The sequence below is a fragment of the Passer montanus genome, unplaced genomic scaffold, assembly GCF_014805655.1.
Source record: "Passer montanus isolate IOZ18808 unplaced genomic scaffold, ASM1480565v1 scaffold19, whole genome shotgun sequence".
Classification (NCBI taxonomy): domain Eukaryota; kingdom Metazoa; phylum Chordata; class Aves; order Passeriformes; family Passeridae; genus Passer; species Passer montanus.
Window position 1 is genome coordinate 10475869 of NW_024366480.1, and position 18819 is coordinate 10494687.

General features: G+C 42.4%; 1 protein-coding gene across 1 annotated transcript in view; it reads right to left on the reverse strand.

The window, feature by feature from the left end:
- Positions 1–1737: 1737 nt before the first annotated feature.
- MTCL1 (microtubule crosslinking factor 1) overlaps positions 1738–18819 on the reverse strand; it is a 102656-nt gene continuing 85574 nt past the window's right edge. Inside the window, exons 12-16 of the mRNA XM_039706372.1 lie at positions 15259–15564; positions 12979–13010; positions 9796–11350; positions 6103–6160; positions 1738–2982 (exon numbers count right to left, since the gene is read on the reverse strand). Coding sequence (XP_039562306.1) covers positions 6122–6160; positions 9796–11350; positions 12979–13010; positions 15259–15564 — 1932 coding nt within the window. The 3' untranslated portion in view covers positions 1738–2982; positions 6103–6121. The remainder of the gene's footprint in view (positions 2983–6102; positions 6161–9795; positions 11351–12978; positions 13011–15258; positions 15565–18819) is intronic.

Consider the following 18819-nt stretch of genomic DNA (forward strand, 5'->3'; position numbering starts at 1 on the left):
TCACTGTATTCACTAATTAGACTAGAAAGAAGATTATGTTTAATTAATGTTGTTCTTTTTAAGATTGCCCACAGAATCTCTATTTGTGCTTAACTGTCTCCTTCTTTCTATTACTTGCTCTCTCACTTTTGTTTCAGTGATTCCTGCTGTTTCAGAAGCACTTTACCTGTCAAACCACAGACAGCTGCTTATCCTCATGGATCTTCAGGATGGCCAGCAGCTATTTCAGCAAACTGGGGCATCCTTGACTTGGAAGGCAAATACCATCCTCTGGCATCAAAGTAAGAGATTAGTACCCTGAATTTTCTGGTGCATAATTAACAAAAAATTACAGCTGTCACAAGAAACAGAACATAATTTTTACTTGCTGGTTGTCAACATTGCTAATTCATTTGCAACTTGCAATTGCTTCATGAAGGAGAAATAGCTTTTAAGAAAGCAGTAAACTTCACCTTATCCCTGCAAAGCTACTATGAAAACAAACAAGGATTTTTCAGTTGTGGCTTAGTCTTCTCCAATAATCATTGTGACTCTTGTGGTTCACCTTCAAAACACTTTTTGCATGTACTTCTCCTTCCACTCCCAAACCAAAATTAGTGCAACAATTCAGCAATGTGTTGCACGAGGAAGATTTTCAAGCAAACAGGGTGGCCACCACTGACAATTTTAGGTATTCAGACTTGGGGATTACATTTAACTAATGAAAAAGGCTACACTGAGGCTTTGAGACAGTTGGGAAGGCAGCTATCACTAACATGGCTATTGCTGCTCCTCAGGCACTGGACATCCGTTGCTGTGTGACTGTGACTGTGTCACCAGAGAGCCATCAGAGAGCAGCACTGTTCAGTCACTGCCCATTTGGTAAGTGGCCATTTTTGTATGATGTCCCACAGGTGGACATTTTGACCCCAGGTCAATAGCCACAGCCCTACCTGATACGGGAGTAATCAGAACTAAATTGGCTGAGATTTGGGAGACAGGGAGTTTGTTCTTATCCAACAGCTGAACTAAACTTCCTAGAAAGCCGGCTTGACACAGCAGGACAGGATGTGAAGGGCTTATTTTTTGACAGAGCTAACCAGGAAGGCTTCTAGGGAGCCCAGATGGTGCTCTTCAACAAATGAGCCTCAGAAAACCTCAGCTAAGGAAACAGAATAGGAATGAGCCAGTTCAGCAATGGGATAACTAGTCCGAGCAGTTCTGAGGCTCCAGAGGAAGCATGTGGCCAAACAGATGGTCCCAGGCAAAGTAGCTTGAGAGGTTTCTACCTCTCAGAAGTGTGAACTTTTGGCTGCATTTACTTCTCACTGTTAGCCTTCAGTTTTACGAAAGCCCCGTTTATTGGTCTCTGTGTGTAATGCAGATGGTACATAAGCTCAGATTAATACTGGACATGTCATATTTCTGGTGCTCCATTTAGCTGGCTGGTTTTCACTCCCATGAGTGAGAAAACAACAAGCCATAGGGCCTCAGAGAAACTAAGAAGATGGGTACTACAATCCGTGTGAGTAGATGTGGAGTTCAGGGAGGGAATTTAGAAAGCTTCCCATGGTCTGATCCAATGTTCACAGGAGTCCGTGGAGCACAGCATAATAGTTGGTTTTGCTGTGATTTATATCATATAAGGAAGTTTTTTCTTCCCTTATGAATAAAGGAGGAGCTCAGGGGTCTTTATGTCCCCCAGTTAAATGAAGCTGAGAAGTACCATCATAAAAAAAACATTATGAAGCACTCGAGCAGCTTGTAAATACTGAGGGTTTTATTTCCACTTCACATGGTCTCAAACAGACTCTTCAACAAGACCAGTTACAATTTTGTGTGCCCAGAGATTTCCATGGTTTTTCCAAAACAAAGGAAGTTCTCAGTAAACACTGTACATAGCCAGTTGAACTGCTAACAATAATTTAAAAACTCTTTTTTGTATAGTCAATGCAAGAATACCAACAATAAAAGTACAGTACAGGTAAATTCACAACAATATTACAGTGAAACAGATCGACTCACATTTACGTGATGGTACAGTAGCAGTATGTACATGCACTAAAGTGCGAGGACCCAGAGGCATGCAAGTCAAGTATTGTAGGTGTATTTTACAGCTAACTCTGTAAGACTTTCTGAGGCATTCTTTTCTTTTTTTTTTACACATTTACTTGTGTTTACCTGTATTCCCCTCCATCTCAATTAATTACTAGTGAACGAGCTTAATGGCTTTCTTCACTACTTAAAAGGTATCGCTTCAGACAGTTGAAGCATCTTTAAGAACCTTACCTTTAAAAACTGATAACACTGACATTAAAATAGAATAAAATTAACTTAAGACCCTAGTTTTACATGAAATTAAAAAAAATACCAACCCAAAATACCCAAAACCAAAACTGAAAACGTAACAGTGCAAATATAACCAAAAGGCAGTCAGTATTTGGAGAGAGCGCGAGCACGTATTCAAATTCCCTTACAACTTAATTTACATTTTATTTTAAATCTTACTTTATATCATTTTAACCCCTTTTTTTTGTTGTTTTTGTTAATATACTGTATGTAGAAAAGATGGAGACAAAAATAGTTTTCTCAGCTATGAAAAAAATTAAGTTATTACAGGCACATTAACTGTTTCATTCCAGAAACACCTCTGTTTCCCAGGTTGCACATTCAGCAGCTGTGTCTGAGAACATTCTTTGACCTCTCCAAGCGGGCCTCCCTCCTTCGTGGCAGAGACGGCTGGCGGGCGACCTGGCGGAGGCGAGCGGTGGCCCGCCCTGTTCCCGCGCGGAGTCAGGCCGGCTCGCCGCCCTGGCTGGGGGTCTCTGCCAGCAGCTCCTTGCTTCCGCACTCCTCTGAGGAAGTCAGGTCTCCGGTGGACTGCGACTGTGAGGCAGTAGGGGAATGTGAGGCCCATCGTGATGGTGGGCGCCGGTTCGCTGGTCTCTCTGGCCGGGAGAAGCAGGGTTGGAGGGACGGGGCTAGTGCAGAACAAGGCAGTTCCTTGGCAGCCAAGAGAGCAAAACAGCGGTTAGTGACTTGCGTTAGAGACCGTCGGGATGCGCAAAGAATTAAGAAACAAAACCGCCAAACTAAAGCTAAGCGTGTGTCAAAAGCAAGCAGCGAACACCCGGCTGCGTGAGGGCTCCAGGTATCTGCACGTGTGCCCGTGATTTATGGAACAGGTAAGGAGACAATGAAAGAAAGATGGTGAGCTGGAGTAGCTGACACACTTTCAACTGCTATTTTTCCTTGTGCTAGAAAGAGAAGAGCTGAAAAGTACATTTGAATAATAATTCAGGAAAATCCACTATTCAACACTTAGTACTCTAAGAGCTGACCTGGCAAAAAAGGCTAGGTTTGGCATTTGCAAGACAGGTGAAATATCAACCACTGTCTCCTTTTTTCCTCCTTCAGAATTCAGACTTGACATGCAGGAGACCAGGGCACAGGATAATGACTGCAGGGGTAGTTATGATCTCCAGCTGGGTTAAAGATGAGGATTAGCTACAGATTTCATTTTCTGGAACACTACTGTTAACTGCCAGCTGCTGAAGCCTGAATTACAGGATTCAGAAGTACTCTGTGTTAAAGGCAACATTCACAGAAACTGAAAAAATTGGAAATTTTATTCCCTCACCAAGTTTCCACTGCTCTGGCTTGGTTAGCTTCCCATTGCAATTAGAAACAATCTGCAGTTGTGATTTTTCACCCTGTCACTAAGTTGGTAATGCCTCTAATATCCATGGACTTTGCTCAAAGTACAGTTGTGCTTCCTGCCTTGCTCTGAATGCTCCCTACATCAAGATGAGTGACTGTGGAACCCAGTCTGTCTCATAGGGCCAAAGCCAAACTTCTGAATTTCACTACATACTTTGAAATTTATAAAAGCAAATCAGAGCAGTTTGCCAACATCTAGCAATGTGTACACCAAGCAGCAGTCACTGGAATGTAGTTAAAAAAAAAAAAAACAGAGTTAGAATGTAAACCAGTGATAAATGAAGAGAGAGATCAGAAATGATTCAATGCAAAGGAAAAGCTGTGGCACAGTAAGACGCAGGGACACCAAGGCAGCAGGGAAGCCAGGATTCAGCACACTGTTTCTCATGGAGAAGGAGAAAAGTCACTAAAAGTGGAGAATATTGGAGTAGGTAACATGATGTGATTGACAGTGAACAAACAAGGTGATACAACATTGAACTTCTCAATTGCAGTGGAAGACCAAACATGAATGTCATAGGACAGAAGGACCAATTTTGAAGACACAGAGCTGAGGTATGAGAAATGGAGCTGGTGACATCTGTTTTGGAGAGAGTGCGTTGTTGGACTCGGGGAAGCCTCGGTGAAGGGTCAGCCCAGGTGCTTTTGGGCAGCATGCAGCCAGTGGGGTGATCTAGAGCTGCGCACCAGTGCTTGAGGAAGAGCCATGACCAGCTGCCCTCAGCACCTGCAGAGCACCTCAGCCTGCACCCCCTCCTCTCTGCATCCTCACTCCCCACCCCATTGCTGTGCCATTAACTTCACAACCCTTGCTAAAACAGCAGTAAGGCTGAAATGGAAATTGGTGCTAACAAAAAGATTGACTGTGTGTCCTTACTTCACCTTATCCCATAGTGCCTGGGGCAGCATATGGTGTGTGAAAGCTGCCACTAGACTCAGATTTGTTGAGAAATCCATCTGCACAGCAACAGTCATGGGCAGCACAACACACTGAATTGAGGCTATGAGATTTGCGGGTTTTGTCTTAGCCTCTTTCAAAAAGGAGGCTTAAAATGATATCTTTATAGTGCTGCTTGCTCCGGGCTGCTTTATCCTAGTTTCAGAGCAGTAAATCAGAGTTAGGACAGCAATAACAAAATTTATTTCCACTGCTGCCTCCCCATTCAAAAGCCTCTCTCCAGCATGCCTGCAGATGTTGGTCAGCTTTTACCAAACAGAAAGGTTAAGCTCATCTTATCTGTGATGTACACATGCCCAGCAGCACACAAGGCTGTGCTGGTGATGGATGTTGCTCCAGGGCCAAAATTGACTGGCAGCATAATCTTATAAAGTGCTGGCTGCTGAGTCAGTCACCCCCACCTGCAGCATGGAAATCCAGCCATGACAAGGAAACTCTGCAGAATGGTTTGTGAAAACCCCTCCTCCCTTACTACATGTAGCTGTCATAGCTAGAAATGTTTTTTTTTTTTTCTAAATAAATAACCTGTGGATAATTTAGTTTGGTAGTTGCTCAGGAGTGTGGGTGGATAGGCAGCATTTCTTAGCCTGAACACTGGAAATGGGAAAGATGATTTCAGCTTCAGTTTCTAGCTATTTCCTAAAACAGGCTGTCAGCCACCATGGCTATGTCTACATTAATAAATAAAGAAAACAATTTTCTCTTCTCTCTGAGGCAGAATGGATGGTCACAGCTTATGTCTGCAGTGTCTTCCCTCTACTGTGGCAACTGCACCCACTGGACAGAACTGGGCCCAGAACTGCTTAATGAGCAAAGGTGACTTTAACCTTTATCCCCAGGCTGGTGCTGAAGCCCCTTCCCAGCCCTCTCCACCTGCTGCTGTAGCCAGAACTGGAGGGAAGGCATTCTGGGGCAGCCAGAAGCCCTGTGCAGTGCTGTGCATTTGTCAAAAAAAAAAAGAAAAAAAAAAGGAAAAAAAAAAGAAAAAAAAATTAAAAAAAAAATTAAAAGTTTGTCACAAATCTGAATCCCTCCCCAGCATTTTTGCATACCTTTGTGTTGGTCTTAAATTTTGCTAATTTTTAAAAGCTTAGCAAAAAATCCCAACAGCACAAATTTTGACTTAAGTGTGACGTCCTCCCAGCCTGTGCTGCTGCAGGACACAGCAGATGAGCTCCTGTCCTGACCTCTTCCTGACTGCCCCATACAAAGAACCCCAGGGATGTCAGGTGCGTGCCTCTTCCTGACTGCCCCATACAAAGAACCCCAGGGATGTCAGGTGCGTGCCTCTTCCTGACTGCCCCATACAAAGAACCCCACAGGGATGTCAGGTGCGTGCCTCTGGATACCTCTGGAGCTGTGGTCATTTATTTCCCTCTGTTAACGCACGTGTTCAAGAATGACCGGTTTCGGAAAGCTCTGGAAACAAGGTAGAAAGGACTTACAGCAGTGAGGCAGGCAGGGTTAGAGTCCCCAGGGGGTAGTTAATAAGACAGTTTGGTTCTGGACAGAACAGACAGAAAAGAAAAAGAAAGCAAGTAGGTTGGAAAGAACTGTTTTAATTGATTATTTGTTTAAAGTGAAGATTTCATGTCAGCAAGGAAGAAGTCTTCTGATGTTACTACTCATTCAGATCATGTTACCAGTGTTATCACAGGGAAACTAATAATCAAAAATAAAAGCCAAGCCACTGGAAGAAAAAGACTTAGAAAGAAAGGAAGCAAACAAACCAACCTTTTATAATCCTAGCACAGTTTCAGAAGTGGACATAGCAATAAACAAATCAAACATTTCTACTCAGCAGAGAAAGATATGTTTTTCTTTGCCAACCTTGATTGGGGCTAGGGAAAAACCACATGTTTCAGAAGTGGACATAGCAATAAACAAATCAAACATTTCTACTCAGCAGAGAAAGATATCTGTTTTTCTTTGCCAACCTTGACTGGGGCTAGGGAAAAACCACATTACTATGAGAGGAATAAAGCTGTATTTTTTTCCCCTTCATTTGATTTCAGGAGAGAGTTTCTGCTTAGGAAATCTTTAACAAGCAAGAAAATGGCTATTATTGTTTGTTGCTTACACTTCTATTGCTCAGGTTTAATGACAACTTTAATGCCTCACCTTTCTCCGTTGTTTCTCTTCAGCGGTGAGGCTGGATGGGAAACTCAAACTTAACCAAAAGCCCTTTAATTCTGTCAACCACTTCTCTGATTTTCAACATTGCTTCTCCCATGCTGAATGGTTCAGTGACAAGCCTGTGGCAATTGCTTTGTCCTGGCGAGCAGAGGGTGCAGCACCTGCTCTCTCATCTGTGGGTCTGTGTGGATGGTCCTTTCACAGTGTTGTCTCCAGAAATGAGTCTGACTCCCAGTCCAGGAGTGTTGTGTAACCTCCAAGATCTACACCCTTGCTAGTCATAACAGCAAAAATGTTCCTAAAGCTCTTATGTTGTTACTTAGGTGATGCTAATGTGCATTTTAAAAAGTAAAATGTATAAATCCTATGATACACACCTAAGATAGGGGTTTAGTGAATTAGCAGGATAAGACACTAGGAGGCCATACTCTGAGGATATGAATTTGCCTGTAAGCAGCTCTGGGCAAGTCAGAAAACACAAAGTTATTGCTGTTCTGTATGCATATACACTGACATGCACATGCACTTGTACATAAATAGATAAATATATGAACTAGATTTCATATTTGCAGCAGGAATATAGAAGGAAATAATGTAACTAAACAATTCAGAAGCTCAAATTGAGGAAAAGTCACCAACAGGTGCTGCATGCAGATTTAAAAGTCATTAATATGCCATGGCTGCAGAACCCAGAAGGCGTTTGGTGGTAAGAAGGGCACTTGTCTTGGCCAGAAACCCACAGGTCAGAGGGAAGCAGAGCAGGGATCTACTGGAGGGTGGAAGCATTGTGTCAGTGCTGCCCCAAGCACAAACCTGCCTCCTTCAAGATCATAATTCTCTGAACAGCTGTGTCTGGCTTTGTACAAAATGTGCTAAGAGAATTTGTACAAAGTGTAATTTGTGTGGTCAGGGTAATCCACAAATAACCCAAGGCACCTGCAGAGTCTAAACTTATTTGTGGGTGTTTTTTTTCAGCAGTAAACCCACGCTTTCCTTGAGTACATCTTCCAGAGCACCACCTCAGTTAGGAAAAGATAAGCTCATTGTGTGAATGCCCACCAGTTTCCTTTTCAATCCACATTCCTGAGAAATGCCAAGAGCAGCCAAAGAACAAAACCTGTGCATCTAGACTACAGTCATAACAGTCATGTAGGAGGTTCAAGGAGAAACAAGTCTTAGCTCTAAGGCTCGTAACTCAAACAATTAGACAAAAGATACTGAGAATTCACAAAAAGGAGCAATTTTTCTGCCAGTTTGATGGCCAATGGGTTTTTGTTAAATAGCATTGACCCAAATCTCTCTGTGCATCAAACTCAGGTACTGTTGCTAGTTTGTGTTTTGCCAGCAGCAATTTGTGATATCTACCTATATTTGAAACCTACTGAGGCAGTTAAAAGATACAGGAGGAAATCAAGAGTTTCCAGGGTTACTTTGAAGGAAAAGCTGAATTGAGCTAGTTAGAGTACAGCACACTCCCTAATACATACCAGTAGTGTATTCCCAGTGTTTCAGACTAAGGACAAAATACAGAAATAGCTGGAAAAAGTCAAATTAATGAGGCTGCTTCCCACCTTTATTCACTCTGAGGTTTGTGCACAAAGACCACTTTCACTCACTGGTATTTATAATGTGCATGTGGTTTTCTTTTCTTTTCCTTTTTTAATTGAAAAATTTCCCTGGTTATAACTGTTTAAACTGCACATAGGTAATAAATCCTTAGGTTTGGATTGTCTGTCAGGAAAAAAAGATCACATCCTCTGAGCAATACCTACAAAAAAGGAACAGACTGTACATTGAGAACCACCCACTAGGGCAAGGCGAGCTGCAGACCAAAGGTTTCAGCACTCAGGTCCTTCATGCCAAATGTTGAGTTTGAGAACAGGGTTTGAACCTTCCCTGTTGAGGTATCTGAGGCAGGGGTAGTAGGAGTCTGCCCAGTGGAGGCAAGGTGGATGTATGGGGTGTGCAGGGGTGTATGGGGTGTACAGGGGTCACAGAGCTGCTTCCCTGGAGCTAAGACTCACCACCAGGCCAGGATGCTAAAGGGGCAGCAGAGAGGATGAGAAATGCTCACCTCTGCCCTGGGGACTGTCACCAACCCGCAGTCCACACCCCTTTTCATGGCTGCACCAGAAAGGCAACCTATGCATGTAAGAGCTGGGCATAATTCAGCTTTTCTGGGCTTCTTAAGAGTAAGAGTCTCAAGTGCTCTCAAAGGTTCACCAGAAACAGGAGGTTTAAATACTGGTAACTGAAAGCTTTCATCCATCATTACACCTTCTTTTTCTGTTGATTGCTGTTGCACCTGAGACTGACCCCCAACATCTGGGCACACTTGCCGAGACAGATGATGACTGGACAAAATATCAGCAAGGAGTTCTTAAACACAAAAGAGGGATGTGTCTAGATTAGTTGATTATATGTGTGTTTTTTGCTTTTTGTTATTTTTGTGAGGCAGCAGCAGTCAGTACCAAACATCATGCCATTCAATCACATTCACAGACCTGAGCCAAACTTAATCAGATACATTCAGAAAAGATATGCTGAAGGCCCTGGAATTTTGCTCCAGAGTACTGTAGAGACTATTTTTCACACAAACTCATTAAGACCCATTCTTGTGTAGGAGAAAGAATCTGTCTTTCCATCCAGCTTAAAAATTTATTCAAACCTAGTATCCCTAGAGCATCTGTAACATGTTGTGTATTTTGTGACAGAAAACCCTTATCCCAGCCGTTCAGGGAAGAACCATATTTTATCCCATAAAGGATAAAAACTCTTCAGATGGTTTCAAGCCAAATAAGCTGCCAGGATAGAAATTCAATTCTTTCATGCATTCTTCAGGGACTAATCCAAAGTTTCATGCCTGGAAATTGCTGGTGGTACCTGGACAGGACTAGGATATTCACTGTAAATACTCAGTAGGACTGCAAGAGATCTCATAATACATTTGCTCAAAGAAGAGTGCACTTAGCTATAGGAGGAAAAACAAGCAAATTCATTACCTCTATGGACCCTGGATCTACTTTGACAATTTCTCCTGTGCTGTTGTCATTGCTAAGATTTGGTGGGCTGTGTGAAGGTAGCCTTCTCTCTTCCTTTAAGGCATGCTCCAAAAGTTTCTTATTCAAGATCCTGGCAGCATTTTCTGCAAGTGTGTACCCTGGAGGAGCAGATAAGTCCTGCCTGATACTTGTCACCTCAGATCCTTCTTCCTTTTGTGTCTCTGTCCCCAGACGGAGAGGACTGGGTGATCTGCCACGGGCATTTGTACATGGCTCCTGCAACGTGCCCAGTTCCGGTCTGGGTTCGGCTGACCTGGACCGGCTGCCAGATCTGGGGCATTTTTGGAAGGTCTCATGAAAGATGGGGCTATGGTCAATGATGTTGAACAAACTGGACAGGCCATCGTTGATAGTGGTGTGGACAGGACTCTCCCGTGTGGTAGTTGATCGAGCCCAAGCGGACTCACTGAATCCTTTCTGAGGTGTGCCAGGCAAAGTCCGGTTATTTGGCTGGTCAGATTTGGGAAGGGCTTTTCTTTGCAGCTTTGGAGAGCCGTATTTGGGGGAGCAGCATGTGCGTTCAAACTTAGCCTGGACCTTTTCAATGACGGGGGTCACCTGCCTGCTTCTGAGGCTTCTGGATGGTGAAGAGACAGGCGTGGACCCCCCCTTTGGTGTCAGACACTTGTGTGGACTGCTGGTGATACTGCGCAGGGTTTCCGTCTGCAAGCCGACGCTGATGGTCTGGGTGGTCTGCGTCCCTGTCGTTCTCATGCCGTTGGTTTGGCACGCCGTGTCCTTGAACTGAGGCTCCGTGGAGTTGGAGCGTATTGCGTTCCGGACAGAGAAAGCGACCTCCTTCATGTCATCACTCATGTTCTTGGACATCTCCAAGCTGTGCAAGGGTGAGGCAAAGCCCACAGTAGTGCAAATAGGACGTTCAATGGGATGAAGACCGTTCTCCAGAAAATCTTTGTGGTGTTTGGCCAGGTCACAAGACCACCTTCCAAACATGTCCGAGGAAGCACCTTTTGTCTCAGTGACATTCCCCATAGCTTTGGTCACAGAAAACAGGAAGTCTGGCTCAGTCTGGTTTTTCCCTTCACTGCCAGCTATCACTGAGTTATCAAACCTACGGACAACGGGTGGGCTGTGAAATACCCGCACTCCCATTTTGTCAGTAACACTGTGACTCCTTGTTGGCTGCTTTTGGCAGTGCTCTGGGCTGGTCATGGTGTTGGTGGTCATAGTGACACTGGTGGTGAGGTACCATGAGGATGCCTGGAATGGATCTGAAGCAGGATCATTGCCGGCTTTTCCAATTTCTGTCCTTTCTGCCCAACCCTCTGCAGGCTTCTCAGTTGCCCCACCATGGTTCCTAGTATTACTGTAATCCCAGTTTTTGTTGAACTCCTCAATGTATTTCAGATCATCAGGAGACAAGGGAGGTGTTATATCATCTTTGCTGCCAGATGAAGGCAAATTTTTTTCTGGTAGAAATGGAGAAATATCCATCAGGCGCTGAAATTCGGACATGGAAGAAACGGACATTGCCCTGGAGAGAGGAGCATAAGAGAGTCACTCATGTGCGTGGAAGTTGTTGCAGAGTAACTTATTTTCACCAGCAAATTCTGGAAACCCAAAAATCACCATCTGCTTACATATAAAACCACTTCAGTAATTGAATTGTGGACTGTCCTGAGTTGGAAGGGACCCACAAGGATCATCCAAGTCTTGCTCCTGCACAGGATACCCCAAAAATGACACCATGTGCCTGAAAGAATAGTCTTTCTGACTATTCTTTCTTCAGAAAGACTATTTTCTTTCTTCAGAAAACACTTTCTGAACTCTGACAGGCTTGACATCATGACCACTTCCCTGGGGAGCCTGTGCCCAAGTACCCTCTGTGTGAAAAATTCTACAAAGCCCTTTCTTTTATTTAAGTCCCCTTTTATTATCTCTGAAATAGCTGTGAACACAAACATCTGTGATGTGCCATTAAAAGTACCAAATGGTTCAGCAGAGGTTCTTAATTTACTGCTTTCTCATGGATTACTGCTAGGCAAATATCTGTAATGTGGAGCAGTAGGATGCATCTCAGAATTATACCATTCATGAGAAATTAGTGTTTGACAACACAAGCCACCCTGTTCAAAGCAAGTGTAGAGTATTTCTGACCTGCCGGGGAATCATCAAGTCCACCCCCACTCCTGAGACTGCCCAGGCTGCACAGCTGGTGTGCAGCGGGGTGGCACATCCAGCAAAAATGCTGCTACATTGAACTGGCTTGGCGAGTTGAGCTCATGCTGAAATTTAACCAAGGGAATCTCTCTAGGTGATAATGCTGAATTCTTGGCTCTCCCACATTTCACTATGTTGTGCAAATCACAGGCATTCACATGAATTATCCTACTGCTTTATTTTAAGGGAAAAAAATTTTGAATGGGACTAAATAAAAATGCAAATGAGCATAGTTATCAGAGTTAGTTAATGAGGTAACTCGTTGAGAAGTCAGCAAGCAGTGGTTTTCATGGATCAGTGATCCAAAGGATACAGCCAAGTCACACTGTGAGTTTTTAATCAAGAGCTCCTGCTGGAGTTTGGGTGTGTCTCTGTTAGGGATTCGGGTGAGTATGGTTTCTAAATGGATCTCCTAGTCACATGCTCTGGTTTGCATCAGGAGGGCAATCTCAGAGAGCACAGGCTTTGTTCCTTTGGGATGAAAATGAGCTGGAAGATGCTCTCCACAAGCACAACTAATGCATTCTAGGGTTAGGTGGGTATTCAACCCATGGGATAAGACCAGAACCAGTCCAAAGCAAAATATCCCTGACATGCAGCAGCATATCAGGTCCTCAGCACTGAGTGTTTTCCCTTATATATGGATGTCTGCAGTGTGTACTGCACTGCTTGCTAAGGCAGGCATAGATTTCACTGTAAGCTGCAGCTTCATGTACTTTCATAGAGTTTGATCTTTATGCATGATAGCTGAATGTGGCCCAAGTGAATCAGAGTAGAACTGAAGCATATTGAGACAAATTAATGCCTGGGTGAATCCATTAATCTGGTTTGCAGGCTGTTTAAGAGGTGGCATGGCTATGTCCTGGGCTTGTGGCTTGGATGCAGAGTCATACCTCCAGCAAGTGAGTATTTGTTGGGCTTTCCCCTGTAAGTTTTACTCACCTTTGAAGATTTCCTTTGTGTGTTTCTTCCTCCTGAATGAAAACAGAAACAAGCAGGATAAGTTATTTCTAAAGGTGTTGGTGGCATTAGCTTATGGGTGTTTTGTCATTCACTTCCCATTAGTTGCACCAGGTATGTTTGTCTCTAAAAAGTGTCTGATCTTCTCTCTGATATAGATTCTTAAAGTGCCAGTGGGAATATTCTTCACTTTGTACATAGGCAGGAGAGTGGGCAATCCCATCAGGATACCATACTGCACAGGTAAAGCCTGTATGCAAAATCTACAACAGCTTTGAACTTTTATATTCCCATGCAATCACAAATAGAAGTAGGCCAAAAAAGGCTTTTCCCCCCCAATATTTTGTTTCAGACTATATATTATTGAATGACTTTTTTCTGTGAAGGCAATCTACTTTATGCTAGAGGCACAGCTGTGCTGAAATAAAAGATAAACTGAGTTTCTTTGACATAATATTTCATTATACATTTTCTAGGACCCAACAAGTGGCACCAGTTGAAATTCCTTAAGCTTGATATATTGTGTGGGAAGACTTGCTTGTTTCATAGGCAGAATACCTACAGCTTGCTAACAGCATTAAGATGTTTTTATGGCAGTTATTTCCCTGCGACAATTCCCGTAATGAGTTGGGGTTTTAAATAGCTACTTCTGAAGCATTTGCTCTACAGTTATTCTAATATTTACTTATATTTCTAAGTAAACTACAGGGAACGCAAAATAGGATTGGGGGGAAAAAAGGGCATTGGTACCATACATATTTTATTTGACCTCGTGAAATCAAGAGCATTACCAAAAGTGCATTTCAAATTGGGACTGTTTAAGAAAAGCAGTGCTTAACTCAGCAAATACCTTTCTGGTATTTGGCCCAGGTCAGGGAAAAAAATAGTAGTAAACTGATCCTCCTTGCATTCACTGTGGTAGAATTCTAGAATAGCATTGGTAACTTCAGTGGAGTTTACTGCAGAGTAAATCTGACCTAACTGAATGCATAATCAGGGTGAAGGCTGGATTGACTTCTACTGCAGTTAGTACCAAAAAGAAAATAGAGTGGAAGGTAGAGTCAGCAAGCTGCAGTTGCCTCTGTGCATCCTCAGTTAAGCTACTCATTAAACTTCAATCAGTTTTGCTTCAGCAAACCTTCTGAGGGGAAAATTACTTTGCCCAGGTTTGCCCAAAACATGCTTTGAAGGAAAGAAGCTATGCAAATATCACCAAGGACAAATTTTGCTGCCCACCCTTTTGTTAATGGTGGTAATATCTGAAAAACAGAAGAGGGAAGAGAGATTTTCTCTGAAAATCAGACTGAATTTGAAGGAATGGGAAGGGCAATCAAAATTAAGCACAAAACTTAATTCCCTGATAGTGTTACCAACATTCTTCGCTGAGCACTTGGACATGTAGGAAAAAAAGGCTAAGAAATAATAAATATGGGATCCCACACTGCCAGCAATACACTTATGGCACTGAGGGAAGAAAATCTAACTGGAACACATAGCTACCTACAGCTATGTAACAAGGACAGTCACATTTTTTTTCCTCTGTAAATCTTTTTTTCTCTTCTTCCTCTCAAAGAACTTGATTTCTCAATTCTTTAGTTTTTATACCAGCATTTGGGGACAGGGATGCTTGGTTTCATTCAGAAACAATATAAACAAATTGTGAAGATCTGGATTGATGAAACTAAGCCTGCCATGGTGGAGGACACAGACTTCATTCACCATTTCCTGCTGTCATCTTTTAGCACTGTGTTTTATATCTTTATAGCTTGATGGTGTGACTTCAGGGTAAGTACTTTGCTGATGAATAATATTATTTTTTTAATGTCTCACTTACTCATGCTGATCTGTTCAGAAGGAACCACAGCAGAACAATCAGAAGTGCCTCTCTACAGCACTTACCGCTTTACTAACAAAGTAAAGCCTGTGTTTCTTCATAAATATGTATCTACTTATAACTGGAAAAGATTTAAGACCTTCAAAGCCAATATGTGGTGTCAAATATAGTTCTCATACATAACATAAATGGCCACAAGATGAAGTAATCTTTGGGACCTTCAGGCTGGCTCCCAGTTTCTCAGGTGACTGACGCTGGTCTAATCAGCTTACAAGAAGGAATGAAAACTTGTCCATACCAAATTTACCACTGGGTAACTGTAAGCAGTGTCTGTGACACAATATCTCACTTCCTACAGCAGGGAAGCTGCACTGATCCTGACAGAAGAGATACCATGACAGCATGATAAAATACAGAAGAGCTCATACTTCTGTTAGTCCAGTCAAGAATTTCTCCCTCTCCAGCTGCCGAGAGCGATGCTCATCAGGCTCGTCGGGGGAGTCGAGGGACAGCGATTCCAGAAAGAGGTTTTCCGTGGCACTGCACCGGTCGCTCTCCTTCAGCTTGGACAGCGAGCGCTCGTCAAACTGAATGGTGTCGGAGTCAGAGTAGGACCTGGACCCCATGGAACGGGGCACGCGGAGGCTCCCCTGCGGCGTAAACGGCCGGCGGCTGCTCTCGCCCTGGTCGCACATCAAACCGCCTCCTCTCCGTGGGCTCGCTTCCTTCTGGAGCTGGAGACCAGGCAGATCAAAAGGAACAGCAATTACTTCTGTGGTGTATGGCATTTGGCAGAACTCATCCTTCCCCAGAAGCAAGGCACCCATGCCCTGGGGATTACAGCCCTGCCCCAGGGGTGCACCTCCAAGGGACACTGGCCTTGCTCTACTGGTCATTCCACAAAGGGAGACTTCTCCAGAACTTTGATCCCATTACTCATTGGATTTTGAGTGAGGAAATGTGTACACGCACAGTTTTGCTTATTTACATATGTATGTATACATATATACACACTGAGTATATTCATATATACAAAATAATGCATCTGACTGTAATCTGGTTTTTAAAGAAACAAATCAACACAAGCTGTTATTTAAAAGCAATCTCGATAGCAATACAAGTGGAAGCTGATGCAAGGGTGAGTGAATTGCCTTCTCATCAAAACAAAGACATTTTTCTTCTGGTCAGCAACACAAAGATTGTGCTTTTATGTATATCACTTGTTTCCAGAGGTGGAAAATTATGCTTAAAAAACCACAAAAGCTTTATTTTATAAATGGCCTAGCCTGAATGCATGGCTGGAATGCTGAGCACAGAACAACATTGTCAAAGGGATGAATTAGGCATGCAGCACATGTTCAAAGAAAATGTGTATTTAGAGAAGGGGCATCAAAGCCATTTACTCTACTGTTTTCAAAAACTGCTGAAGAGAGAGTGAACCATTAGTGAAATTGCCAATATTAAAATTAGATTATGTGATCAGATTCTCTTTTAATTATAAATACAACAGGATAGATTAAGTAAGTGAGCATTTCAAACATGATAAATGTCCACAGGAATCTGATAAGAACTCTGATGTTTTGCTAGAGCAGCATGTTAAGATTAGTGACAATAAACTGAAAATGCAAGTCATTCCCTAGGGCCTTGGAAACTGAGAACCTACAAAACGTATTCATCTTGCTGCTTGTGTTTGGAGAAATAAACAGACATTGTATGGCTTAATTTAGACCAAACCATTTTAGGTCCCAAATGATTAAATTTACACTTGAGCTGAAAACAGTGAGATTTTTTCTTGATTTTTTTTCTTGATTCTGAAAAAGGGAAATGCATCTTCAGTGTTTTGCTCATGATATACAAAACCTGAAAGAGTTTTATTAAAAGGAGGTGTCCTATAAAGGCAGGGGCTGGAAGGTATATATCAAGAAATTCTGGAGGCCATTCCTAGCATATGAGCAAGATTCAAAGGAAGAAGAAAGGAAAACCTGAAAGAGTTTTATTATAAGGAGGTGTCCTATAAAGGCAGGGGCTGGAAGGTATATATCAAGAAATTATGGAGACCATTCCTGAGCATATGAGCAAGATTCAAAGGAAGGAGAAAGAGCAATTACATGCTTTCTGTATAGATAGCTCCAATTACAAGCCCTTCAGAGTTTTAGGGATCCTATAAGGATAACGTTCTGGAAACTTTTATGAGAGGACAGTACCAATACTGTCCTACTCTCTGAAACTCAGAGAGCTGACAGGAGAATTAAACTGACAAATACTGTCCTAACTTTTTAATAATGGCTAATAATTTTGAGTCCCCATGTGTTTATACCTTTAAATACACAACTTTTCATACAGGTGATCTTGTGGGTTGAAATATTTGTCAGTGTGCTCTGTGCACAATTAGCTTTAGGAGCACAGGGGAGGGAGATTCTCTAAGGGAAAATGAAGTGACAGAGTACTTAAAAAGAAAAAACAACTGTGAGCTCTGAAGAAAGTAGGTCATCATGTGTTTTTCTATGCGAGCAGTATTCCCATCACCATCCAGAGTAAAGTACTTTATATATTTTATACATTGGTGTGACTTCCCTCTTATCATACATGTATTATTCAGGAGCTGTGTGAAAGCAGACTGGCATAAAGCATTAGAATGAAATGTGGCACACACTCTTCTGCTATCTCTTGGACTTTGTTTCAAACATACACAGTGGTGTAGTCTCCTCACCCTCAGTGTATTGCCATACATGGAATACACACACCAAAACCCTGGAGAGTAGGACTTCAGAGATATACTAATTGTTTCCATATAAAGCAGGGCATGACTGCAATCTGAGAGGATATTCAACTAAAAGCTTGCAAATATTTGGAAGCTTTCTGTCACACAGGGAAATGTTTGATTATAAGCAAAGATGGAGTTATGAAGTTTTGTAGGGAGGTAGCCAAGATTTCAAATGCTATTTCTGGTCATTTAGTCCTCTGAAGTTAGCTTGATATAATATTTTTTATTTCCTCTATTTGTTGCCAATTCTGTGTACAACTCTGTTGGCACAGTAAATACATAGTTAAAGCCCAGAGGTTTCAGAAACATAACAAAGGAATCAGTTCCAGCACTAGCTAAGAGCTATTTTGTAGGGTCTCCCGGGATGACACTGAGAGGTTATGTTAGGTTTAAGAGAATTAAAAGCTAGGTAACATTAACAGGGATTTCTCTGTGGCTTCCTTCAATGTGCCCCATTCCCGGGGAATGGAAAAAGCAGTCTTTAACCAGTTTAAGTTCCTCAAGCTATTGAGGATATACCTAAAACCCCACAATTAAGGACAGGAAAAGAAACATACAAAGAGATACCAGTGTCTCTCCAAATAAAAGTTTCTGTCTATGTCCTTAGGATATTGGAAAATTTTCTGAGGGTTATTTAATTCCCATTGTGCATGAAGAATCCATAGGAGGTAGTTTGGCCACTACAACCCAACAGTCAGAAACCAGCCCAGTCAAGCCATGGAGAACTAAGTAAGTACCTTCTGCCACTGAACTCTGCAAGTTAGCAACTTGTCATGATGAGCTTTGCTATAAGGCTCACAGGCTCTGATGATTTTAACTTAGGAGATTAACTTAGGTTTTAACTTAGCACTACTGTGTTGCATTATAAAGACTAGCTCAAAAAGCTGCATGAAATATACACAAAACCCCTCAGATATATAGGAGATTAAAAAATCAGAATAGAGTTTGTTGATATTTTGAAATTTAGAAGCTCAAAAATCACCTTTCTTGGTCTATAAAGCCTTCATGTTTGGCACTGTCCACCCAGGCCTACACTTTTAGCATTGATTTTTGAAATACCCATATGAGCTTTGGATTTTCCTAAGTGCTTCTCTGTGGGTTTAATAGCCACAGCAAGGTTTAGTCTTGTACTCATAATGGTTCCAGCCTAGTCTCTTTTCTTTAACTTCTTGTTGCAGCCCTGACATGGGAACATGAGATGCAGGCAATGAATCCTTTTCAAAAA